General features: G+C 42.4%; 1 protein-coding gene across 1 annotated transcript in view; it reads left to right on the top strand.

Annotated features, from left to right (window-relative positions):
- Window positions 1-27362, top strand: part of smoc2 (SPARC related modular calcium binding 2) — a 92987-nt gene that overhangs the window by 20384 nt on the left and 45241 nt on the right. Inside the window, exons 2-4 of the mRNA XM_061910734.1 lie at window positions 16432-16594; window positions 26815-26921; window positions 27080-27179. Of these exons, the coding sequence (XP_061766718.1) occupies window positions 16432-16594; window positions 26815-26921; window positions 27080-27179 (370 nt within the window). The remainder of the gene's footprint in view (window positions 1-16431; window positions 16595-26814; window positions 26922-27079; window positions 27180-27362) is intronic.

Consider the following 27362-nt stretch of genomic DNA (forward strand, 5'->3'; position numbering starts at 1 on the left):
TATAGTACTAGTCTTCTATTGTTAATAAGGAGTTAAAAGTGATTCACTGTGTGTGATTGTGCGTGTGTGTGAGTTTGCGTGTATGTGTGTGTGTGTGTGTGTGTGTGTGTGTGTGTGTGTGTGTGTGCTGAGTGATGACAGATAAGTGTTGAGGCACGGACATGTGTTCTCACGAAGCAAACATCTCCACAGTTCTTCATCATTGACATTTGTCTCCTTCCCTTGCCAGCTTTGAAAACTTTAAAAAAAGAGGATCACAGTCATACATCTTAAAGGCTCATTTAAAAAATCATTGTATTTGAACATTTTAATCCGATCACTACAATACCAACGCCTCTTCCGAAGCGTTTCAACGGGCCTCTATATCTTATAGGATTTATGAGAATGGTCGACACGCCAACCCCCCCCACACAGACACGCACGCACACACACTCTCATGGACCCAAGGCAACATTGGCCCCCTCCCTCGTTCCCTGCCTGACCCTTTCCAGGTGCATTGCTGCCCTGCAGCCTTGCTCGTCTGAACATAGGAGGCTGCCACCATCCCTCACTTGATTTGTAAGATGTCAGACGCAACAAATTTATTTCATTGCTGTTCAACCCGCACTCTTCAGGGATGTGTGTGTCTGTGTGTGTGTGCGCGTGCGTGTGTGTGTGTGCATGTGTGAACTGTATGCGTGTGTGTCGTTTTTTCCTGCATGTAGCGTGCCATCTACTCTATTTTGAAAAAAATCACAAAGTTAAAGTGTTTTTTTGGTCAATCCTGTTTGTGGAGTCTGAATATCTTAATAAAAGAGTGTGTGTACTTCTAACTGAAACAAATATGTGCAAATGTGTTCTTTATAAAAGCAGACAAAAAGGCATTTGTGCATGGATATGATTGAAACTAGCACCTGCATGTTGTTTCTCCCGGCCGAGCTGAGGATGAATCATGTTAGCGTTATGAAACTCCGACTCTCACACTGTAGTGACACAAAGATCCCCGCCATCTTTTTGAGTGAACCACTCTATCATCCGGTGTCTTTTCAGTCATTGTAGCAGTCACAGTTGGTTGCCACCCCCTTCATCACCGCCACCCCATTGTGGCCAGGGGGTTTCATACCATGGTGCTTATACAATGGTGGCATTGACACAGGTGATCCGATGCATTCAGCCAAGAGTCTGTGTTGTCATGTTTCTCTTTTTATAGCTGAGTAAAACATCCTCGGGAGCGACTCCAGGTGCAGGTGTTGGCGCAGACTGAGAAAAGACTTAAATGTCAATCAAATGTCTTCAATTGGTCAAAACATATTGTATAAAAAATAATTTGCTGTCTTATTTGTGTCAGTTTGTTGTATGATAAAAAAATAATTTTAGAAATTATAGGAGAGCTTTTAATTATTAGGGATGTAGATATCTTAGTAACGGAGGGCTCGATTCGCATTGCGATGCGCGGGTCACAGTGCAATTTAAAAACAATTCATTTATAAAACAAAATGAGTCGATCCGATTAGATTTAGTGTAAGATTCGATGAATGATTCAATTCGATGGTGAACATCTGTTGATGGACACATTCTATTTTACACCACAAAAGAACAAAAACATTCCTTCCTGGGCGTACACTCCTCATGTTAGAGGATAAATGGGACCTTGACACCAAGCACTCAGACTAGATCAGTCCAAGCTTAGTTAATGAGCATGAACTAAGACAACTGATCAGTTTAATGCCATGAGAATAGGGTTGTACGGTATACTGGTATTAGTATAGTACAGCGGTCGGCAACCCAAAATTTTGAAAGCGCCTTATTGGATCAAAAATACAAAAACAAATCCGTCTGGAGAGGCAACCAATTAAAAGCCATATTACATACAGATAATGTGTCATGAGATATAAATTGAATTATAAGGACTTAAAGGAAACTAAATGAGCTCAAATATAGCTACAAATTGGCCATAATGATGCAATATGTACATACAGCTAGCCTAAATAGCATGTTAGCATCGATTAGCTTGCAATTATGCAGTGACCAAATATGACTGATAAGCACTCCATACAAGTCAATAACATCAACAAAACTCACCTTTGTGGATTCATGCACAACGTTAAAAGTTTAGTGGACAAAATGAGACGGAAAAAGAAGTGGCATAAAACACGTCTTAGAAAGTTGGAGAAAGTTATACATGTAAACGAACTACGGTGAGTTCAAGGATCGCCAAAAATAGTAGGACAAAACGGCGCTCGCCAAATACTCAAATCAGTGAAGCATGTTTACAGAGGTGGGTAGTAACGTGCTACATTTACTCCGTTACATCTACTTGAGTAACTTTTGGGATAAATAGTACTTCTAAGAGTAGTTTTTATGCAACATACTTTTACTTTTACTTGATTATATTTATAGAGAAGAAACGGTACTTTTACTCCGCTTCATTTATCTACATTCAGCTCGCTAGTCGCTACTTTTTTTTATTGATGTATTAATGTTTGTTTTGGTTTTTCAACGTAGGATCCACGCATGCCTGCGTTTCACCAATCACATGCAGGCACTGGTGATGTTGGACCAATCAAACAGAGCCATGCGGTCACATGACGGTCACACGTAAAACCCGACTTAAGCAGGTTGAAAAACTTATTGGGGTGTTACCATTAAGTGGTCAATTGTGCGGAATATGTACTGTACTGTGCAATCTACTAAAAAAAGTTTCAATCAATCAATCAAAAGTGCAAAGGAAAAAAGACATTTTTTATTTCAACCGTACTTCCCGTCAAAAGCCTAAAGACTGATCACACAGTTCCTGTCTTCACAATAAAAGTGCCGCTCCATCGCGCCTGCGCTAACAAAATAAGAGTCTCTGAAAGCCAGCGCAAACAAGCTAGCAAGCTACGGAGTTTGCCGCCAATGTATTTACTGTAAAGTGTATAAAAATGAATATGGAAGCTGGACAAATACGATGCCAAAAACCAACGACTTTCATGTGGTATTAGACGGAAAAGAGGAACTTTTTTTCTCCTCCATTTGAAAATGTGGACGTTATCAGCACTATACTGTCTGATTCCAATCAATGCAAGTCATCAGAATCAGGTAATACACCAACTTATATTCTTGTCTTCATGAAAGATAGGAATCTATTTGTTAAACATGCAAAGATATTCATTAAAACACCTTTAACATGTGAACAAAAACGGCAAAATAAATAAATATAAATGATATACTGTATATATAAATGTAAGTATCTATATATATATATATATATGTATGTGTGGGAAAAATCACAAGACTACTTCATCTCTACAGAACTGTTTCATGAGGGGTTCCCTCAATCATCAGGAGATTTTAATGGAAGCATTCACATACAATGGTTTATATAGGGCACAGAGTGGGTGGGTACAGGCAGGCGTAGGGGCGTGGTGATTGGCTCATGTGTTACCTAGGAGGTGTTTGTGTCTGTGACGGCATGTTGATATGATTTCATTGCGCTTGTTGAGGGATGACAGGTCTGGATAATATATAATAAACAGTTTCTCTTTTAAGCATAGGTTGCATCTTTTATTACCACTGTTGTAAAGTGTGCTGGATGCAAGAATTTGCCATGTTATTGAATATTCAACATTATTGTCTTTGAGGTTCCAAATGTGCTTGCTGAGTTCTGTAGAATTCCGCAAGGTCTGGTTTCTAAAGGAAGCCTTGTGATTATTCCATCTGGCTTTAAACACTCCTTCGGTTAATCCTACGTACGTGTCGGACGTGCTAATGTCCTTGCGTGTTACCTTTGCTTGGTAAACGACTGATGTTTGTAAGCACCCCCCGTTGAGAGGGCAATCAGTTACATTCCTTATTAGTTTCAGAGTCGTTTAGTCTAGGGGCAGGCAGTCCTTTTGCAATTGCTTTGTTGTGGTTTGAAATGATTTGTTGTATGTTATGCATACAGCTGTAGCTCAATTTAATGTTGTTCTTGTTGAATATTTTTCTTAGGGCGTTGCCTTTGGGGAAGTGTTTGTCGATCAGAGTGAGGAACTTGTGGCCGATATTGGTTGAGACGTTTTTGCTGAATGGGGGGTTGTACCAGATGATGTTTCGTTTTCTGTTCTTTTTTGGTTGGTTTCCTGGCGTGAGTTCATTGGTGAGGGTGAAGTTGTATCCGCTTTCATCAAGTGCTTTCTGGTACGGAGGGGTTGCTTGGTCGAATTCAGATTTGCTAGATGACAGCGTCGATAGCCTTTTATTAATTCCGGTAGGTATTCTTTTCGTGGTGGTGGGTGGGTGGTTGCTGTCGTTGTGCACGTATTGGAGTGTTGTTTGTTTAGATGATGTTGTTTAGATGATGTTGTTTTGTTTTCTGCTCTTTTTTGGTTGGTTTCCTGGCGTGGGTTCATTGGTGAGGGTGAAGTTGTATCCGCTTTCATCAAGTGCTTTCTGGTACGGGTGGGTTGCTTGGTCGAATTCAGCTTTGCTAGATGACAGCGTCGATAGCCTTTTATTAATTCCGGTAGGTATTCTTTTCGTGGTGGTGGGTGGGTGGTTGCTGTCGTGGTGCACGTATTGGAGTGTTGTGTTGGGTTTCGTGAATGGTTGGTAGCGGTTATTTCTCAGGTTGAAAGTGACGTCGAGAAAGTTGACGGTTTGCTTGTTGGCTTCAAACGTGATCCGTAGGCCGTTGAAGTATTATTATTATAAGTTAGAGTTCAACATGGTGACAGCTTTGGGAAAGAAGTTGTCTCTGAGCCTGTTTGTTCTGGCTCTGATGCACCTGTAGCGCCTGCCTGATGGTAGCAGGTGGAACAAGTGGTAGCCAGGGTGTGTGCTGTCCTTGGTAATGTTTTTTGCTCTGTTGAGGCAACGGGAGTTGTGTAAATCCTTCAGGGAGGGCAGGGGACAGCCGATGATTTTTTGTGCAGAGTTTATGACCCTCTGAATTGCCTGTTTGTCTGCTTTAGTGCAGCTGGCGTACCACACTGTTATACAGTACGTCAGCAGGCTCTCGACAGCCGAGCGGTAGAAGGTCACCATCAGCTGTCTAGGGCTGCACCAAACGATTATTTCTTGAATCGATTTTTCTATTGATATTTTTTTTTGTTTCATTTGCAGATTTTATATATTTTTCTGTATCAGTGGAACACATTTTACAATTGAATCCCCCCAAAATACACCAACAATTTTCATGTATGTAGAAACTTCAAAAGCATGGTGTTTGATCAGGGTTACAAAATTAAATTACCTAGAAAAGCCCTTTCACTTACTCCGCCATCCCTGGATGACTTGATGTTTGAGCTTTGCAGCGGTGTTGCTTTTGAAAGTTATTTCTAATTAGTGAAGTTTACAAAGAACCTCTAAAGGCTTGTTTAGTACGGTGGTATCTAAGGGTGTTCCAATCAGGGTTTTATGCTACCAATTCCGATACTGATCCACAAGTGAGATCAGCTGATACTTAGCTGTATAAACATTACATTTTATAATTTATTTAAGGTGAGTGCTATTGACGATATGATCTGAAAAAAAGGGAATCATAAAATCCCCTTACTTTTTGGGATGTGAGCTACTGGTACGTCATACTACACATGTGGATATCTCGGGGCAGTATTAACACGGTACATTTTACTTTAATATATTCAAGATCATCTAATGATTTAGCTTTTTAATTTTGAATAACAATAATACACAGCAGCACCAGACAATGTAACAATATAAACTTAGGGCATGATTTACTAAAGGTTTGCGTGTACTAAAACATGTGCAAACCTGATAGCACACACAGAGTTGATCTTCTAAACGTGTGCAAAATGGATTGCATGTGTTAAGTGAGCCGAGTTAGGCGTGCAATCCATTTTGCGTCTCTGTCGTCATTAATATGCAAAATATATGCTGATCACCAAAACTCCCAAAATACTAACATAAGAAATGCAAACATAAAAATTTAGCACACACAATGTGTTTTATCAACACTCAACACCGTTTTGCAAGCACCATTTGTGTTTTATTTGGCACGTGTCAGAAGGATGCGCAAACAGACACAGTTCCACACACGGCGGCAGGATCGGTGCACATACAGACGATGCACATACAAGAATCCACCTTCCTACGTGTATCAACATTTTAGACAGCCATAAAAACATAAAATAAAAACATTAGACATATCGTTCATTCAGCAACATCATGTTATACTTTTATGGCTGCTGCAGGACTTAAGGGGCTGATTCAAAATTCAATTCCATTTTTGCATTTTGGTTTCCTTTAGTATTTTTCAATGAAGGAAAATATATGATTCAAATATTTCCATCCATCTATCCATCTTCTGCCGCTTATCCGAGGTCGGGTCGCGGGGGCAGCAGCCTAAGCAGGGAAGCCCGGACTTCCCTCTCCCCAGCCACTTCGTACAGCTCTTCCCGGGGGATCTCGAGGCGTTCCCAGGCCAGCCGAGAGTCATAGTCTTCCCAACGTGTCCTGGGTCTTCCCCGTGCCCTCCTACAGGTTGGACGTGCCCTAAACACCTCCCTAGGGAGGCGTTCGGGTGGCATCCTGACCAGATGCCTGAACCACCTCATCTGGCTCCTCTCGATGTGGAGGAGCAGCGGCTTTACTTTGAGTTCCTCCCGGATGGCAGAGCTTCTCATCCTATCTCTAAGGGAGAGCCCCGCCACACGGCGGAGGAAACTCATTTCGGCCGCTTGTACCCATGATCTTATCTTTTCGGTCATGACCCAAAGCTCATGACTATAGGTGAGGATGGGAACATAGATCGACCGGTAAATTTAGAGCTTTGCCTTCCGGCTCAGCTCCTTCTTCACCACAACGGATCGGTACAACGTCCGCATTACTGAAGACGCCGCACCGATCTGCCTGTCGATCTCACGATCCACTCTTCCCTCACTCGAAATATTTCTTACATGAAAAAATTAAGTATGTATTTTTTGCATCTTGTGCGGCGTAAGCGCAGCCCGTCTCCAATGAGTGCACCTTCTGCGGTAAAAAATAAAAATAAAAAGTTGTGTCAATGTAGATGCACTGCAGGACCGCTTCTAAAATGCCCAGAAAAAGTTGTTCATCTCTCCTGCAGGTAGGAGCATGATAACATGACTTGTGCAGTAATTGGTGATGCAAAATCCTCATTTAAAAAGGGCCGTCTGCAGCACTTCACAATTGCACACGCAGTGTTAGTAAATTGCACACAGCACGCCCAATATTGCACTGTATTAGTACACGCCATTTCATAGTTTGCAGATGCTATACAGCGCCTATTTAGATCTTTGGAATTGAGGCTCTAAGAGTATTTGAACCATTTAATTACTCTCTTTCATTTCATAAAATTGTTTAAGCAAAATAAAGCCAATAGTACACAACAATTAAACAAAAGTAAAAATAACCATCAACTGGCAGTCTGGCACACGAATACACAGCAGAACAGAACAACAGTTGCCTCTGTTGTTGTGATATTATCCTCTCTGTAGACACGTGATAATCTACTTAATTTCTGTTTACTTTCCTACGTAACGCGGTTCTATCTACATGACTGTTTAAGTAAACTAAGCACTTACTCTTCCGTTGTTTCAAGCTAGCTTAGCGCTAGGAAGTTTTCGCGTCATCAGCTGCTCACTTGGCTCGATGTGTCACATTCTTAGCCTCTTTCTCTAGTTCCCCAGTGACAATATTACTTGTGAGAATATAGTTCTGCACAGTGTATAGATATACACAACCACAGATAGCCTTGTTTGTCAACAAAAGGACCAAGCTGCAAGGTATGAGCTACGAACAATTTTTTGAGATCAGCATTGAAAGGCATTGATTGGAAACTGGCAATCACAGATTTACCACTGAAATTGGCCAAAAATGTCAGGCGGACGATCAATTTGAACACCAGTAGTGTCATCATTTTCCGCAACGCAAGGTACATACCATCAAAATATTTTCATCAGAAATCAAAAGTCGACAATTTGCTTCAGCCCACACACGCCGACGTATTCTTACACCCCACCCATGTAAATAATTATCGAGCGATTGTCAGATTTTCAACAAAAAACACTAAGGTCGAAAATTTATTTTTAAAGGAGCCCTATCATGCAAAACCAACTTTTCTTACCTATTAGTACCTGCTGTTTTGAATTTGGGATCTGCAAAGGTCCGCTGATAATTTGAAAACAAAGCTTGGAGGCATTGCGGGGATTTTTATAAGAAAATCTTGCCTTCCTAATTTGGAATGTGCTCAATTGGCTCAATTGGGAACATCTTCGGCAGGTGATCTAATAATGGTGTATTAAAAAAAAACTCCCTTAGTGTCCGAAATTTTTAGTTTATGCACGTGCGTCTGTAGTTTAGATGACAAAATGCCCAAAATACAACTCTAAGAATGAAAATGCAGTTATTTATGGTATTACCCAACACAGGACACTATTCAAACCTCCAGTCTCATCTGAAGTAAGAAGTTCACTTCTTGGTTTCGTATAAATGTGCCTTTAACTTTAAAGAAGTCGCTTCGAGTATGTACCAAAAAGAGTCCTGCTTCATTCGCAAACCTTCACAAAAAGATGGATTTTCTGAAAAACTACTTTTAATGGCTGTTACAGAACCTGGAGGTTCTGCTTCGGAGGCTGCGGAACCTTTTTCTAGAGTCCAGCAGTGAAAACAGTCCTTGGTGGTTGTGGGAGGAGTCTTTGCAGATTTTCTGAACCCTGGTCAGGCAGCGGCTTTTTGCGATCTCCTGGATAGGAGGAAGACGAGTCCTGATGATCTTTTCCGCCATCCTGACCACTCTCTGGAGAGACTTCCAGTCTGGGGCATTGCAGGCTCCAGTCCAGACAGAGATGCTGTTGGTCAGCAGGCTCTCTATAGTGCCTCTGTAGAATGTGGTGAGAATGGGGGGAGGGAGCTGTGGTATTTTCATCCAACGCAAAAAGTGCATGTGCTGCTGAGCTGTTTTTACAAGGTGTGTAGGGCCCAGGTTATATTATCAGTTATCTGCATCCCCAGGAACTTGATGTTGCTTGCCATCTACACCGCTGTGCCGTTGATGTAGAGTGGAGCGTGGCTGGACTGGTGTTTCCTGAAGTCAACGATGGTCTCCTTGGACTTGTTGACATTCAGGACCAGGTTGTTGGTTCTGCACCAGTCAACCGGATGTTTCACTTCCTCCCTGTAGTCCATGTCATTGTTGTCACGGATGAGGCCCATTACTGTTGTGTCGTCCGCATACTTCACAATATAGTTAGTAGTGGACCTGGCGCAGCAGTCATGGGTCATCAACGTGAACAGCAGCAGACTCAGGACGCAGCCTTGGGAGGAGCCGGTGCTCAGGGATATGGCACTGGAGGTGTTGTTGCCCACTCTCACAGATTGGGGTCTGTCTGTGAGGAAGTCAAGCAGCCAGTTGCATAGGGGGGTACTGAATCCAAGGGGGGCCAGTTTGCTCACCAAGTGCTGCGGGATGATGGTATTGAACGCTAAGCTGAAGTCCAGGAACAACATCCGCACGTGTGTGTCCTTTCCTTCCAGATGTTCCAAGCTCAGGTGGAGTGCAGAGGAGATGGCGTCCTCTGTGGAGCGGTTAGGGCGATAAGCAAACTGGTATGGGTCGAATGTGGTGGGAAGTCTGGAGACAATATATTCCTTTACCAGCCTCTCGAAGCACTTTATTATGATGGGGGTGAGTGCAACGGGGCGGTAATCATTTAGGGAGGACATTATGGGTTTTTTAGGCACTGGGATGATTGTGGCCGTCTTAAAGCATGATGGTACCACAGCCTGGGTCAGCAAAATGTTGAAGATGTCTGTGAGAACCCTAGGCAGCTGGTCTGCACATCCTTTGATCACCTTACCCGGAATGTCATCAGGTCCCGGTGCTTTCCGGGGGTTCACTCTCCTCAGGGTTTTCCGGACATCCGCTATATCCAGGTTGAGCGGCTGCTCATCAGGGCATGGGATGGATTTTCTCGTCAGAATGGTGTTAAGTGCCTCAAACCTTGCAAAGTAGGTGTTAAGGTCATCTAGGAAGTTGATACTGTTTTCACAGGGACAGGGGACAGCTTTATAGTCTGTGATGACCTGTATGCCCTGCCAAATCCGTCTAGTGTTTGTAATAATGTAAGTAATAGCAGTACGTTATAAAAGTGTGAACAATACGTTAGCAATGTTAGCTCTATTTGTTGTGTAGCGAGCTTAGTCTCCCTCCTGTAAGACAATAGCATCACCATCCTCTGGCAAAATAAGGATTTAATTTCCTAAAACATTAGTTTTAATTGGACCAGTGCCTACTGAGTTCGGCAATGGACGAATAAGGTGTATAATCTGGTATTACATTTGCGATGTCGCTTAACATACCTTGTCGCATTGAGCCTCAATTTGTTTACAAGTTAACGCATCCGTTTTGATTGATTGATTGAAACTTTTATTAGTAGATTGCACAGTTCAGTACATATTCCTTACAATTGACCGTGCAGCGGAGTTATTCACAGGATATATAATATAAAAGCCTTTCGTCAATATACACATATGTACAGGATCTAGTATTAGGAAGTTACAAACTACGTAGAAGTTTAACATTAGCCAGCATGTATCATTCCAGACCTGTACGTGAGTCGGGTTTTCTTCCTTGTTTTCTTCTCCCTCCTTACTTGGTGCTGACAACAAACCACGGTGAGACGCTGATCTCGTTATGTCATCTGGGATTTTGTGTTGTGGTGAAAGTCACTCAAAACAGATGGCTTTTGGCGGTCACCAATGCCCAGAGTGCACAACAAAAGAAAAAAAGCTATACAAATATGAAACAAAGCTGACGGGCAGGGGAAAATGCTCACTTGGTGTGGGGGTGCTTGGTGGGGAGAGGTTAATTTGCATCAAACAACTCCACCTCTCAAAACAAGCTGTTGGGTAAATAAATGGCTTGAAAATAGGTTTGTAAAACATAATCTATAATTTTTTTTCAGCAAAGAACCACCATTACATGTTATTTAGACCAATGTTTCCTAACCATTGGGCCGCGGACCATTGTTTCAAAAAAATTTAAATATTTCTCAGCTGTGGTCTGTATGGGCCACAGTGGCAGTCAGTTGTAATACAATTTCTCCCACTTCTGGCAGTATGTTGGCCTCCAGGTCTTGGTTAGCTCGCTCTTTCTGGCCGTTGGACTGTGGATGGTAGCCAGAAGAGAGTCTCGCTGAGGACCTGAAAGATTTGCAAAATGCCTTCCACACAGCTGATGCAAACTCGGTCCCTCTATCAGAGACAACGTCAACAGGAAACTTGTATAGATGAAACACATGTTGAACCAGCAGATTAGCAGTTTCCACGGAGGACGGGAATTTAGGTTATGTGGTGAAGTGGACCATCTTGGAGAAACGGTCTACCACTGTGAGAATGACTGTTGCTATTGGATGGATGGAGTTCTGTGATGAAATCCATTGTGGGTACAGACCGGGCAAGACGAAACAACGTCCTTGAAGTTGGTCCTTATGGTGGACCACCAAAAACGCTGCACTACAAGAAATATAGTCTGATTGACTCCGGGTTGGCATGCCAGTCTGGAACTGTGTGCCCAAGAGAGTACTTTATAGCAAATGCCTGGTGTGACACAGAGTTGACCAGTCAGGCAGACAGCAGAAACAGAAAATTCCTTGATGGCCGCTTCCACCTCCTTCTCCATTTCCCATTGCAGCTGATCCCCCCCCCCCAGGATCCGGGCCTGAGGGACGATGGTCTCATGAGGGCTCTCGTCCACCAAGGAGGAGTGCATCCTTGACAGGGCATCAGGCTGTCAATCTGTGATCCAAAATGGCAGAGTAGAGTTGAAGCGGGAGAGGAACAAAGCCCATTGTACCTGTCAAGGATTCAATTTTTGTCCGTAGTGCAGATAAGTCAAATTTTTATGGTCGGTGAAGAGTAACTGTGAACTCTCCAAGTGGTGCTTCCACTCCTGCTGAGCCAACAAGACAGACACATGTTCCCAATTGCCGGTGTCATAATTTTTCTCTGCCGGCGTCAGGTGACATGAGAAGAAGGCACTGGGGTGCAGCTAATCGTTGGACAAGTCAGGCTGGGAAAGGACATCCCCCACACCAGAGTGAGCCGCAACGACCTCAACAAAAAATGCAGAATCAGAATCAGGACGAGCAAGAATGTGAGCAGAAGTAAATAATCCTTTTAACAGGTTAAATGCAGCTTCAGACTCTTTGGGTCAAGCAAAAAGGAAATTTTGTGGATGTGAGCTTTGTGAGTGGATCAGCGACCAGATTATAATTGCGGATAAAGCGTCGATGGAAATTCGGAAAGCCCAGGAATCTCTGCAGAAGATGTTGGAATGACCACCTCCCTGAACCTTGGCCGGATCGGGTTTCAGCTGTCCTCGCTCCACAATTAACCCCAACAATGAAACTGAAGAAACATGAAATTTACACTTCTCGGTCTCTTTTTTCAAGTAGTCTCTGAAAAACTAAGCGGAATTGTTGAATGTGTTCCTCTAGCGTGGTTGAAAATACCAGAATGTCATCAAAGTATACAAAAATAAAACTACCAAGCATGTCACGCAAGATGTCATTTATCAGGCTATGAAAAACAGCGGCGGTGTTGGTTAACCCAAATGGCATAACTAAATACTCAAAATGCCCCATTGGAGAATTAAATGCTGTCTTCCACTCGTTACCCTCCCGGGTACGAATTAGATGGTAAGTGTTTGAGATCTCGTTTAGTGAAAACATTTGCGTGACTAATGCAGCTGAAGTCAAAGGATACTTGCTTTTTATGGTGAAATCATTTAGCGCCAAGTAATTAGAACATGGTCGGAAAGACTTGGCCTTTGACCCAAAAAAATCTAGCAGCAAGTGGAGACGAGGAAAGTTGGATGATAACGGAAGCTACAGATGATGTGATATATTCTTGAGGTTTTCACGTTCAGGCCGTATAGTATATAAGCAGGTAGTGAGTAATGGAGCCTCTGTAAGAAGGTTGATGAGGTGGAAATGATAGTGCACGTGTATTATAGAACACTTTGCCGAGATCATGGAAGGCAGGCAAAACATGTGTGAGGTCGATTTCCTTAGGCATGGTAGTTAGTATTAGTGACAACTGAATGTGGGCTAGCAGACTTGAAGCAGTGGGAGTTGCAAAAAAACACTCCAATTTGTTATTGTGAATTTATTCCATTCAATATGAGAAATGCGTGTGGTAAGCTAGGTTAGCTTGAGGACAACAGGAGCGGAATGAGAGGGAATGAAGAAAAATGTACTCTCTTTGACATGATTACCCGACACTAAAGTGTAAGTGGTTCGGTCTGAAACAGCACATCTAAAAAAAATACATTATAGATATGTTCAGAATCTTAACAAAATCCTCATCAAGAAAACAGTCATCAGCACCGGAGTCAGTAAATTATGTTATTTCAAGTGCTTTAGACTTCCAAGAAAGAGTACCTGGCAGCTGGAGTAGCTTTGATGACGGTGCTGTTGAGAAAAGTAGTAAAGGTAGACCCATCGTTGGAGACAAAGCGTTGGAACCCGCTGTGGTTTGAGTGTCAGTGGACTGGACAAATGGGAAACCCCCTGATTGAATTGAATAATGGCTGGCCTGCCCACAGTATAAGCACAGGTGCTGCCGCTTGCAACAAAGTCTCTCAGCTGACGTGAGAAGACCGCCCCCTAGTTGCATGGAAGGAAGCCAGGCCTTTGTCGATGGTTGGTGTAGAGTGTAGCCGGACTCATTTTATATTCGACGTTGAGCCCAGCATGTCCCAGCTGCTTGTCATGATCCTCCTTCAGCTCGTTGAATCTCTTGTGTAATTGAACAGCCAACGAGATGAGTTCATCAAGATTTGAGGAAAGCAGGAGCGGCCCAAGATGGTCCTTGATGCGGCTGTCAAGACCCAATCAGAAACCGTCCAAGAGGGCAGCAGAGTTCAAGTCGTTCTCGGCTGCTAGTGTCCAGAATTCAATGGCGTAATCAGAGACGCTTCGCAGCCCCTGTTGCAGTTGTAGGAGTTCGCTGGAAGATAGTTACCATTGCATTGGAGAATGCAGCAAAGGAGCCACAGAGCGATGGCTAACAACTCCATTCTGCCGTGGCCCATGCTGCTGCTCTTCTAGACAAGTGAGAGGTAGCGAAAGCATGTTTAGATTGGAACCCCACTGACTGAAGTTCGAAGTGCAGCTGGCACTGGATAAGAAATGGGCGAACATCGCCAGAGTCCCCAGAAAAGTGTTCAGGGCGAGACAGCAGAGGGCAGGAATCAGCGAGTTCGAGCGCCGGGCTGGAGCGTGGTTAGTACCACAGAAAACTGACTTTTTAGAGCCTCTATCCTAGCATCTCCGTGGGAGCACAGGCTATGAAGACTGGTGCCAAGCTCAGTAAACGTCTCCTCTTGTTGGTGTAGGCGTAGCGCTTGATTATGCTGGGCCCCATTGAAAAAGTATATAAATACTAGCTAGGAGGAAGGGGGAGGGAATCGGGGCACAACAAAAAAATACAAAGTAACAAAATAAATACTTATCAAATCCAGGCAGGGAAAATTATTGAGGAGATAGTTGTCATGGTCTGATGTGCAAGGAAGACGTCAGGGAAAGAACCAGCAACAGCTGGCGAGTGCAATCAGCTTAAATAATGAGCGTGTGATTGCCAACAGGTGTGCCCCGAGCTCCAACCTTCCTCCCGCATCCAGACAGAGTCAGGAAAAAGCAGACAGTATAAGAATGTAACAGTTTTTGTTATTGTTTACAAAATCAGGAAGACCAAGTTCTGACGCTGATCATACAGGGAACGGACCGTCACAATCAGACAGTCCGAGACTCCATACTTTCTGAGCACTCCTCACAGGACTTCCTAAAGGACACGGTCAAATGCCTTCTCCAAAGCCACAAACCACATGTAGACTGGTTGGGCAAACTCCCATGCACCCTCAAGGACCCTGCCGAGAACATGTGAAACCCAAATGATTTAAATGGGAGGTATTAGTAGTTTATTTATTTATTTATTTTTATTAGTTTTTTATTAATCAATCCAACAAAACAATACACAACAAAACCATAAAAATGAAATCCAATTCCAAAACCAAACCTGACGCAGCAACATTCAGAATAGTAATAAACAGAGTAATTGAGTGGACACACAAACATGACACAGAACAATCTAAAAGTTGTGAAGCAAAAATTAATATTATCATCAACAGTATCAATATTAATAACAATTTCAACACAGCAGTGATTAAAAATCCCTCATTGACATTGTCATTACACACACACACACATATATATATATATATATATATATATATATATATATATATATATATATATATATATATATATATAAAAGAACAATAGTGTCGCAGTGTCTTTCACTTGCATCGCTTCTTATAAGCTTGACAACACACTGTGTCCAATATTTTCCACAATTATAACATCAGTCATCTTTTTGGTTAATTTAATAGTTAAAACAAATTTAAATAATGGATAATGAATAATAAATTATTATCTAAACTAAATGCAGTTTTTTCTACTGATATCATCTCCTTACCAGTGAAACCAAATGATGTAAATGGGAGGTATTATTAGTTTTGACTTTTGTTTAATTTTTCTGCAACAGCCACTTTTCTTTCGTCAAAAAATGCTTGTCACATTCAATAACACAGCTTTAATACATCATCTGATTTAAAAAATACTAGTGAATTATACATTTACATATATTTTAAATTCACCCACCGCCACCTCATCACAGGGCAAACACAGATAGACTGACAACATTCACACTCACATTCACACACTAGGGACAATTCTAGTGTTGCCAATCAACCTATCCCCAGGTGCATTTCTTTGGAGGTGGTAGGAAGCCGGAGTACCCGGAGGGAACCCCTCGCAGTCACAGGGAGAACATGCAAACTCCACACAGAAAGATCCCTTTATACTGTAAATGGGTCCGGAAATATGGTAAAATTAGAATGTAGAGATGATACGCAAAAGAAGGTATAACTGGTATACATTTTCAACATTTATTATAATGCAGTTCCGTAGTGTCTTAACGTATCGCCAACTTATAGTTTTTTTTGTCATTGATCGAGGCATAGCAGCATGTCATGCACCTTCTTAGACAAAGAAGCTTTCTTCACCAGAAGTGTGTGCCTATTTTTTCCATACATGATTCCACATTTGGGATTACAATTGAAACAAAACAAATCACCAAGGTGCCACAATGACATAATTCAGCAAAATTAATTAAATCCAAAGCCATCAGTGTTATCACTATTTGCCAGCAGGCTTTAGCACATTTTAGGTTAAAAAAGAATCTCACGAAGTAAACTAAGGAATAACAATTTGCAGCACGTACATTGCTTGTGCTACTGGCAGATTTGGTAAATTATGATATGAGCTGATAAAGCATATGAATTTGATTTTGAATGTGGACATTCTTTTGATACAGAGCTTCCCAGAAATAAGAAATACTGCCACGGTTTCCTCTGCTTATCTCCTACTTTCATTCTTTCTCCAGTTCCTGCGGGTGGATCAGGATAAGGAGTGCAACATGGAATGTAGTGGAGGTCCTCGCAAACCTCTGTGTGCCTCCGACGGCAGGACCTTCACATCTCGCTGCGAGTTCCTTCGAGCCAAGTGCCGCGACCCCCAGCTTGAGGTCATCCGAGGGCCATGCAAAGGTCAGGTCATGAGTCACGCTTCAGCGCCGCCTGATGCTTTCCAATGCACACAAGAAAACTTCTGGGTTAAATTCATTTCAGCATAATTGATTTTTGAGTGCTGGGAGGACGAGTGGGGTTGACATGCTGTGAGTGTGTGGGAGGGATTGCTGCTTACCATTAAAGTACCATTCCAGTTGAAATAAGTTTTGTTTACTATTTATCAGCTGGTTTTGACACTTAGATGAAATGTACTTTATAGGATATTCATTTGAAAATAGGATGTGTTCTTTTTGACTCTACGGCTCGTCAGCCTCAGCAGCAGGTGGTTCTTGGCTTGAATCTTGCATGGGTGTCAATGTGAGTGAAAGTGAATACAGTGCTACCTCGGTTTTCATTGTTAATCCAGCCATTGAAAAGCGAATTCTAAGAAAACAAAACATTCATTCGCTTTTTTGTTTTGTTTTGTAGAGTCTGTGTTTTTTTTATTTTTATAGTGGTACTCTGTAAAAAAAAGCACAGATGCTGAGTCACGAGCGTGTTTAATTGTACTAAAACCAAGACATTGAGTGAAAACATACTAAAGCTGGGGCATAAAAAAACTGAGGTAGCACTGTGCTGTGATTATTTCTTATTCAAAAATAATTTCTATTTGGGGTATAACAATTAATCTGTATATCGATTTATATTCCTAGAATTCAACTACATCAATCCGTGCTTGGCAAGTTTGCCTTTCAGAAGATACGGATTGATCCAACATCGATCAAATGTATGTTGTCGTGATCTGTGGCCTAGATCCTGTTTTTTATTTTCAATCTAAGACTCCTTCGGTTCCTGTTTTTGTGCACCATTGTTTTTTTTAGTTACCATGGTTACTCATTATTTCCACCTGCCTCTGATTAGTGTTCACCTGCTCACCTGCTGCCTGACCACTAATCAGAGGCATTATTTAAACCTGCCTTGCCCTCCAGTGAGTGCTGGAGTATTGTTTGCTGTATGCTGTGGAATGCATTTTTTTTTTGGGAAACTGAGAGCTATTCCCTGGATCCCAACTCCTGTCCCTGTTTGCTATTTCCTGGTTTCTGGTTTGTGTTTTCCTTGCCTTTTTTTTTCAACATCAAAACCATGTTTTCATTTTTCAAGCCTGTCATCTCTGCATCTTGGGGTTCGTCACCACCACTTTGTGACATATGTAAACTAGAAAAAGGAAAACATTGGATTTAAGAACGGCAAACTCTATTTTTTTTTTTTTTTGTTTCTGTCTTGCCTTCCGCTCCCTCCTTCCCTGCTTGCTTTCTGCGTCTTGTCTTTGTCTGAGCTTTTCTAAAGCCTCTTTCTTTGCGCTGTCCTCTAATCTAAATATTAAACATGAATATGATCAGCTGGACTCTCAACGCAATTGACACAGTCCTTTCGACAAGGAAAAGAGGTTTGGGGGAGCCTGGCTGCCCTGATGGAACCAGTGCTGCGGGGTAGGTGAGGGACTCCTGGAATTCATGAAGGATTATGTGCCTCTCAGCCGTTTCCATCGAAGACGTCGAAGACATCTACCTATTTGGAGCTGTGATCGCTGGGCACTTGCTGATGGGTCTAGGCACTGCTCTGGTGTATCGACAAATCCGGAAGATGATGGCAGCCACTCAAGGGGCCCAACGGCTGTTCAACGCAATGGAAGGATTGGGTCGGGCTGTGGGAACACAGACTGGAGCGATTTCTGATTTGAATCGCAAAATGGATCTCATCTTGGAGAAGTTTGCTGAGAAGGAATAACTCAATTAGATTTGAGAGATCCAACACGGACAACAGAGCAGGCAAGTCATTGATTGGACTGCTCGAAGAAAAACAACATCTTAATCTACGATTTAATTCCCTTGAATAGCCTTGACACAATCAAAACAGGCTGTTCTGAAGAAAATCTCCTGAGGACTCCTCAAAGATAGACTCTTTTGACCTTCCTTCTTTTCAACAACACCTGCAGTTGAACTTTGATCGGCCTCAGTCCATACAAAAACATTCATCATCTCTCCCAAGTTAATTGGGCATATATGCACACATCAACCCCACCCTTGAAATCAAGGCCTTCACCACTGCTTAATTGCTCTGGGGCTGTGGATGGCTGAGCAGCGCTATACAGCGGCAGCGGGTCCCCTCAAACCCACCCCTCTCTCTGTTGCAAGTTGGTGTGATATACGTACCATGTCTAAATGTGTGCCATGCTATGTGAGGTTTTTTTCCTGGACTCAGTCTGGACCCCTCCTGAGGGTCTAGCCTTAGATTGATATTTTTTTACTCCCCCCCTCTCCCAATGTCACCCATTTCTCACCTTTTTTAAGGAGCGCCGTAAGTGGCTGATCCGTTGGCGGTCTCGTCTTGTCCTCCCCTGTAACGTATGTCTGCTCTTAGCGGGTCTGTACCGAAAAATTAAATCTCGTTGTACTTGTGCAATGACAATAAAGATCTATTCTATTCTATTCTATTGTATTCTATATGAAGTTTAGCAACTTTAACCACTAGGACATTAAACATTATTCAAGTCTATCTGCCCTTCTGCAGCATCATCGCCGTAAGACGTCAAAATAAGAATGGCAGTTGGTGGCTGAGAAAGGTCACAACAAATGCAAACACGACAAGACAATATCAAAGTCACAACACAACAACATTCAGCTACAGCAAAATTGCAAAAGCCACAACAAATACAAATGCCATGTCAATTTTACATAACATGAAAAGGAATCTGGACTTCTTTACCGCCTTTATGCTTGAGAGATTTTTCATGATGATTTTATACAGTATACTAAAATTGGTATTGGAAATCTTACAAAAAGCATGAGTGTTTTTGACCCTGCGCTTCTTTAGATATTTGGCAGAGACATTTTCTCGGGCGTTGTGTTTTATGTCCATCCATCAATCACACGTGACAAGCGACTTGCCATGCTGCCTGTCACTATCCACGCCATTGTCAACCATAGTCACGCAGCTGTTAACAGAGCCTTGCAGAGGCCGCCGCCAAGGTGAGCGTACCAGAAACATTACTGCTATACTACTATTTTTAGTAAAGATAAAAACATTGGAAAGGGAGGACTCCGGGTATAGGAGAGCTAAATACCGGAGTGTACAGAAGAAAACAGGAGTAGGGCTGCACTGCAGCTATCGATTATTTTAGTAATAGAGTAATCTACCAATTAGTTTGTGCGACTAATCTGGAATCGGATAAAACACACGTTCTAGCCTCAATGCGTATTTTAGAGACTGTTTTTGTTTCTGCTTGCTATAACTCAATAAATGCACATAATTAAAATTTAAATTGCACCAGTGTGTTAAATAAAAGTTTAAAATTAAAACCCTCTGGCGTTCACTGCCCACACAACATCACTCTCATGTGCGTCCTATCGCAGCCACTGTGTGGAAGCTATGTTCGCGTATTTAAAGTTCTAGGCACTCCATTAATTCCATTTAATACATTTGTATTAGTAATACTTATTAAACGATTAAACAAAGCAACCGAATAAGTGAATCATTTTGTGATCAAATTAATCTATTAATCTTTGCAACTCTAAACGGAAGGGTCGACAAGTATGCCGTTTGTGGCCTGCGGGACAATGTCAAAAATAGAACAAGAAGAAAAACTTAAATGCTTATACACATAATTAATAATAACACACAACTTTATCTTTAAATATGTAACTTCTTTTAGTCTCTTTAACAACATTTAAAAATCTGCAGAAATGTCAAAACGGTATTAGCGTATCTTTTGATTTTTCAGTATGCAGCCATGAGTGTAGGGGTCCCCAAACTCCTTGACTCGGGGGCCACATTGTATATATATTCCTTGCGCACTAATTGACTGAAAGAGCGTGCACTTCCAGCGCGCTCGCCTGACATTGGGGGAAAGTGCATTTTTATGATTTGCCTGAGTGGCTGGGAGACCCCGAGAGTAACAAGCGATAGAAAATGGATTAGAAAGGACTTCCTGCGGGCAGGATTTTGGACGCTGACGGGCCGTAGCCTGGGGACCCCTGCTTTAGTGGGTAAAGTTTGAATACCCCCACTTAGGTTTAGGGCAAGATTTACTTGTTCTACATTTTCAGAAAGGTTAGTTCTGTTTCCACATAACTGTGTCCTATTGCACAATGTCCATGCTTGGAAGAGTTTAGTGTGGAAGAACTTGAGAGCGTTGACTTTACTGCCCTCAGTTTTACCATGAACTCAAATGCAGTGGAGAGTATAGTAACTCCACATTCATTTTCATTTCCCCTATGCATAATAGCCATGTGAGTCCCAATGGTTTTGTCCATGTAACGATTATAGAACTGGAGAGTAAGAACAAAAGAGGTCATAGAGCTGGTGGGGTCAGGCAGCTCACAGACGTCCTTATTGTTGCTCAGTGTTAGAAGGATGCACTCAAGCACCCAATGTTGCCGCCTCAACCCCTCACCCCACTCTCAGACTGAACTGCTACTTCATTGCGCTGTTCTGCTGACATGTTACAATTTTAACCGTGTGAGAGAAAGTTTGTTAAGAAGAAGAAAAGTCTTGTTTGACAGAGAAGCATTCCACAAATGTATGCTCGTGCTGGGACTCCATGGCAACATCTTTTAGAGGACATCTGGATGCAGAGGACACAGAATAGAGGATTCCAGCTAGGAAGTTGAAAGGGACGAAAGTCCATGAAAGTCGTATTGTATGTGTCAATAACATTGGGTCTATAAGAGTTCGGACCCCCCTCTGGTCCTGGTTGACAGGGTTGAAAGAAGCAGGAGCTGCATTGATGTTCGAAGCCCAAAACGAGACACAGGATTCGTCCGGCCTGAAAGCACAAAAATGAGAGTGAGACGGTATTTGTTTTCTAGAACTGAGCTGGAATGAATGGAGTGGCCTGTCATTTTTTCCATTCAGACTTTGGAGAATGATGATGAGTTTTGGGATTTTCCAGTAGATCTAACTTTAATTCACTGTTTCCATCATCATGATCATCATCATTCCCATCATCACCTTGGCCCTGCACGCCAGCGACACACTCATGCAGAGGTGAAAATAAAGTAGCATATGCGTTTAGTGCGTGTATTGACGATCCAATTTGGATGTGCAACTCATGCCAATAACTTGCACGCTTGTGACAAAATGAGCACTTTTTGTATAATGTGCGTGAGTAATTTTTTGATAGAATTTGAACCTGCCAGACAGACTGGGACTGTGTGTCACACCAAGTTACCATTGAAGCGTCACTGAGACTTTAAACAGATGGTGCAGTTGGCCAACACGCTGAGTTGAGGTCAGAGGCATTTTTAGGTCCCTTAAATTCATTTACACCCACCAAAAACTGTGTAACAAGGCATTTACTAGTTGTTATGATTGTTTACCTGTTCAAACAATCAGAAGTGGCTGGTTAAATATGTTCCAGTATGCACTGATACATATATATATATGTATATATTTTTTTTAATGTAACTGTTTCTCTGCCAGGCTGTTGGATTATTGCTCATTATTGTTTGTATAGGTTTGTCCAAGTTTAAAAAAGGCAATTTAATTACAAAATCACATTTTGATTAAACTTTCAGGAAATGTCAGGAATGGGATTAGAAACCATTGACAACATTTTGAAGGGTCCCGACTTTTTTAGTAATGGTAGGCACGGCCTGCCGGAGGTCTTGAGTGCTTTTCTATCTATTACTACTTTACTCATTGGCTGCAAAATGTCACATGGTTCAACTGCCTCAAGGCCCTGAAGAAATGTGGTACCTACTTTGAGTCAAAATATGGAAAAAACAATATGGAAACCACTACTTATCTTGCCAGAAGTATATCATTAAGGATGATTGTTTTTTTTTTTTTTTTTACAAACGAGGTTGTACCATATGTTGGCAATGTATGGTGTTGAAGTCAAAGCTATGAACAGGCGTCTTCAATTAAAATTGAAAAAAGTCAGTTCATGAAAAATTATCACAGCGAAGATCTGAATTTCATATTGCCATAAATGACATCAAACAGACTAGCGCATATGAATATCAAATTTAATAACATACTGTTTCAATAATCATTTTGAGTGAACATAGTCAACTGAAATAAAAAAGAACAACATTTTTATTTCATTATCAATAATGTAATGTAAGAGGCATTTTACATCAGTACATCTCTGCGATTTAAACATACATATATATATATATATATATATATATATATATATATATATATATATATATATATATATATATATCCACTTACCCATGGGTAAGTATACACATGTAGCTCTATATAACTGTGCATCAAGCTGTAAAAATACATATTTTGTTGAAGTTTCTGGTTTTCTTGTTATTGTGGTAGCGGACATAGGGATTTGCTTGATTTATGTCACACAAGTCTTTTTTTGTTAACCTTCAAGTAAGTCTCGGCAGAAGCACTTCACACTGCTCCTGTCACTTTACAAATGTTTGTTCAAAATACATAAAATTCTGAGTGAACACTCATTTGCACGCCGCTGTGCATCAGGGCTCTATTTTCTTGGTTGCGCTAAGGTGTTTTTTACATGTTTGAATTGACACACCTTGCATGAAGGGGGGCTGAAACCTTGCCAAGATTCCTTTCTTATTGGCTGTGTGAAGTAATGGGTTATGAAATTTTCCTGACAGTATTGAATGTCATTGAAATCCTTGTAAAAGACAACACTTTACATTTGAAAAGGCTGTAATCAATCCAGGCAGTGCTTGCCATGTGTATGTGTGTTGTCATGATAATGTTGTGTGTGTATATGCATGCTCAACAGCATCTTCTTCCTGACTTGGATGTGACACCGTAGATAATACTTTGTTTCACTTGTTATTCCCACTCTGATGTTATTTTTGATGTCAAGACTTCTTTTAAGTGTGCATGTTTGTGATGCTGTGACGCGTCGGAAGGACCAAGCAGCTGTTTGTGGGTGTTTGTTTTTGTGTGCGTGTGCTTGTGAGGTGACAGCTGACAGTTTGATACTCCATCCTTTTTTTTCCGCTTCTCCGAGGTCGAATCGCAGGGGCAGCAGTCCAAGCAGAGAAGCTCAGACGTCCCTCTTCCCAGCCACTTCGTCCTGCCCCTCCAGGAGGAATCTCGAGGCGGTTGCAGGCCAGCCGGGAGACATAGTCTTCCTAACGTGTCCTGGGTCTTCTCCGTGGCCTCCTACCTGTCGGACGTGCCCTTAACACCTCCCATAGGAGGCGTCTGGGTGGCATCCTGACCAAATGCCCGAACCCCCTCATCTAGCTCCTCTCGATGTGGAGGAGCAGCTGCTTTTCTTTGAGCTCCTCCCGGATGACAGAGCTTCTCATACTATCTCTAAGGGAGAGCCCCGCCACCTGACGTAGGAAACTCATTTCGCCTGCTTTTACCTAAAATATTGTCCTTTCGGTCATAAGCCAAAGCTCTTGACCATAGGTGAGGATGGGAACGCAGATCGACCGGTAAATTGAAAGCTTTGCCTGTAGGCTCAGCTCTTTCTTCACCACAACAGATTGATACAGTGTCCGCATTACTCGAAAACGCCGCACCGATTCGCCTGTCGATCTCACGATCCACTCTTCCCTCACTCGTGAACAAGGCTGTGAGGTACTTGAACGCCTCCACTTTGGGAAATATCTCTTCCCCAACCCGAGATGGATCTCCACTCTTTTCCGGACAAAAACCATGGACTTGGACTTGGAGGTGCTGATTCTCATCCCAGTCACTTAAAACTCGGCTGCAAACCGATCCAGTGAGAACTGAATCAATAAGCAGAGACCTAATTCTGCAGCCACCAAACCGGATCCCCTCAACGTTCTGACTGCGCCTAAAAATTCTGTCCATAAAAGTTATAAACAGAATCAGTGACAAAAAGCAGCCATTGCGGAGTCCAACACTCACTGAAAACGGGTCCGACGTACTCCTCCAGCAATGCGGACCAAGCTCGTGACACTGATAATACAGGGAGCGGACAGCCACAATCAGAACAGAGTGGAGGAGAGTTCAGCCCCAGATTGCTTGCTGTGCGTCGAAGTATCCATCCATCCATCCATTTTCTACCGCTTGTTCCCTTTCAGGGTTGCGGGGGGCACTGGCGCCTATCTCAGCTACAATCGGGCGGAAGGCGGAGTACACTCTGGACAAGTCACCACCTCATCGCAGGGCCAACACAGATAGACAGACAACATTCACACTCACATTCACACCCTAGGGCCAATTTACTGTTGCCAATCAACCTATCCCCAGGTGCATGTTTTTGGAAGTGTGAGGAAGCCGGAGTACCCGGAGGGAACCCACGCATTCACGGGGAGAACATGCAAACTCCACACAGAAAGATCCCGAGCCTGGATTTGAACCCAGGACTGCAGGACCTTCGTATTGTGAGGCAGACGCACTAACCCCTCTGCCACCGTGAAGCCCTGCGTCGAAGTAAATCCGACTATATCAAGCCGGAACTTCTCCATCTCGTGCACCAGCTCACGCTCCTTCCCCCCAGCGAGGTGACGTTCCACGTCCCAAGTGCTATCTTATGTACTGTAACTGAGGATCGGACCGCCAAGTGCCCTGCCTTCGGTTTCCGCCCAGCTCACATTGCACACGACCTCTATGGCCTTTCCCATGAGTGGTTAGCCCATGGGAGGGGTGACCCATGTTGCCCAATGGGAACCATCAGGCGCTCGCAGTCATGCCCCATCTCCAGGCCTAGCACCAGAGGGGGGCCACGGTCGCCCGCGTCCGGGTGATGGAAATCTGGGTCCTTGGTTTTTCTTTTTCATGGAGGTGTTCGAGCTGCTCTTTGTCTAATCCCTCACCTAGGACCTGTTTGTCTTAGGGGACTCTACTAGTGGGCAGGGTCTCCCAAGACAAACAGTTAGATACTAAATGTCAGAAAAATCCATTAAATCAATTGAAAAACGCTACATTATATGTATTTGTTCAATCAAATAATCACATAGTTCAACGATCACTGTCCCGTCACAATTGTATTGAACATCTGTTAATTCCAGCATGGTCAAGCATGTCAGATATGCGTGGTACCCCTCTGCTGTTGTCGCTCTCTGCGTTTCTTCCATTCAATTTTTATTTTTAAATATTAACTGCACAGTGGCCTGGTCCTTTTTTCCTCTTCTCAATGGATGTCTCCAGGTGTCGCAATTTAGTTGGTCAAAATATACTTAATAATTTTCTGGTTTCTTGTGTAATTTCCTTATGTGTGGTGTACACTGCAACCAAAATTCAGGTTCAATATCACGTTCAACCTTCTGGGGCGTCTGTACTTATTGTAACCTCAGAAGAAGAGAATGCTTGGCGGGCAAAATCTGTGAAATTGCACAGCTTTTTTCACTTAAGCGCATGGGAGAATAGGGCCCGAAGTGAATGTGTCATGACTCTAAGCCTTGCTGTTTTTCACGCACTTACCTTAGATTTCTGTGGATTCTTCTCAAAGGATCTGCAACTCATAATGGTGCTTGACATTCCTGCTTTTGATCAGCGATATTGTTTCAAAGCATATAAGACACTTTGGAACTGGAAGAATAAACACATATTGAGTCATCCATTCACATTAAAATATTTGGATATCTGCGTCAAGCCATGGTCCCAATCACTTCTCCGTAGGTAAACAAACATTTCCATTGTCTCATTTTAATTAATCAATCATCTTATACAACGATTTGCAAGCATTAATATATTATTAATATTACTACATTGCAGTCACTTTGTCGGTTGCGGACCAAGGTTCACATTTGGTGATGGCTGGCCTAGATTGTTACTGTAAAGGATCGGTGACTCTGAAATACCAGTGAAAGTATTCTGATGAAGCACATTTCCATTGACACCAAAGGTTGAATTGGCCGCGTGGTCAAATGGTGAGAGGCAGAGGAAGGGTTAGGTTTTCCCTGTGCGCCGTCAGCCCTTTTCTCCATTGACTGGAATGTTTTAGACATCTCGTTTCATAATGGCTTTACCACCAGGCACCAGCCTGGCGTGCGCCTATTAAGACTGAGGGTGTTCGTCCTTTTCCCAGCCACACAAGCATCTGATCTACTGCTTCCGAAATGTCTCCAAAATAGTATTCCTCCTTCCTCCAACCCTCTGTGTTTTGTTTGAATTCATCATCATTATCATCATCATCGTCCATGATATTCAGCGTCTTGAATTTTTGAACATGCTGCGCTTGCAGCTGTCCGGCGTAGGAAAATAATGGAGCTGTGGGTCATAGCATTGTTCTGTGAGTTGTGTAGTGATTGGAGTGATTTGTGTTTTTTTCTTAGATACGTCCAGATGCGTAGCAGAAAAGAAGTACACCGAACAGCAGGCCAAGAAGCTATTCCCTCAAGTCTTTGTGCCTGTATGCAACCCCGATGGCACGTATAGTGAGGTAACCACCAGTTTATTTATTTGTATTTTTATTATTGTTATTTTTTTTAAACTTTATGATACGTAGAAAATGGATGGATGGATGATACGAGCGATGGCTGCTGTTGAGGTTTCATTCCTGTTGTATTGCTGAAGCTTTATGCACTGATTTGCCTACAGGTTCAATGTCACAGTTACACTGGATACTGTTGGTGTGTCACCCCCAATGGCCGACCTATCAGTGGCTCAGCAGTGGCCAATAAAAAGCCTCGATGCCAAGGTGTGCACAGGCTTTGCAACTTTTCTCATGTCATAATCTTCATCTGTGTGGTATAAATTGTGATCGCCTGTGTGATCCCTAACCTGTGGAAGGGTAGTGTTCCATATACATTACATAGCGAAAAGCTATTAAGCCATTCACAATCAATATTTATTTAATAATTATACCACTAGCTCAAAAATT

The sequence above is a fragment of the Nerophis ophidion genome, linkage group LG09 (assembly GCF_033978795.1).
Source record: "Nerophis ophidion isolate RoL-2023_Sa linkage group LG09, RoL_Noph_v1.0, whole genome shotgun sequence".
NCBI lineage: Eukaryota > Metazoa > Chordata > Actinopteri > Syngnathiformes > Syngnathidae > Nerophis > Nerophis ophidion.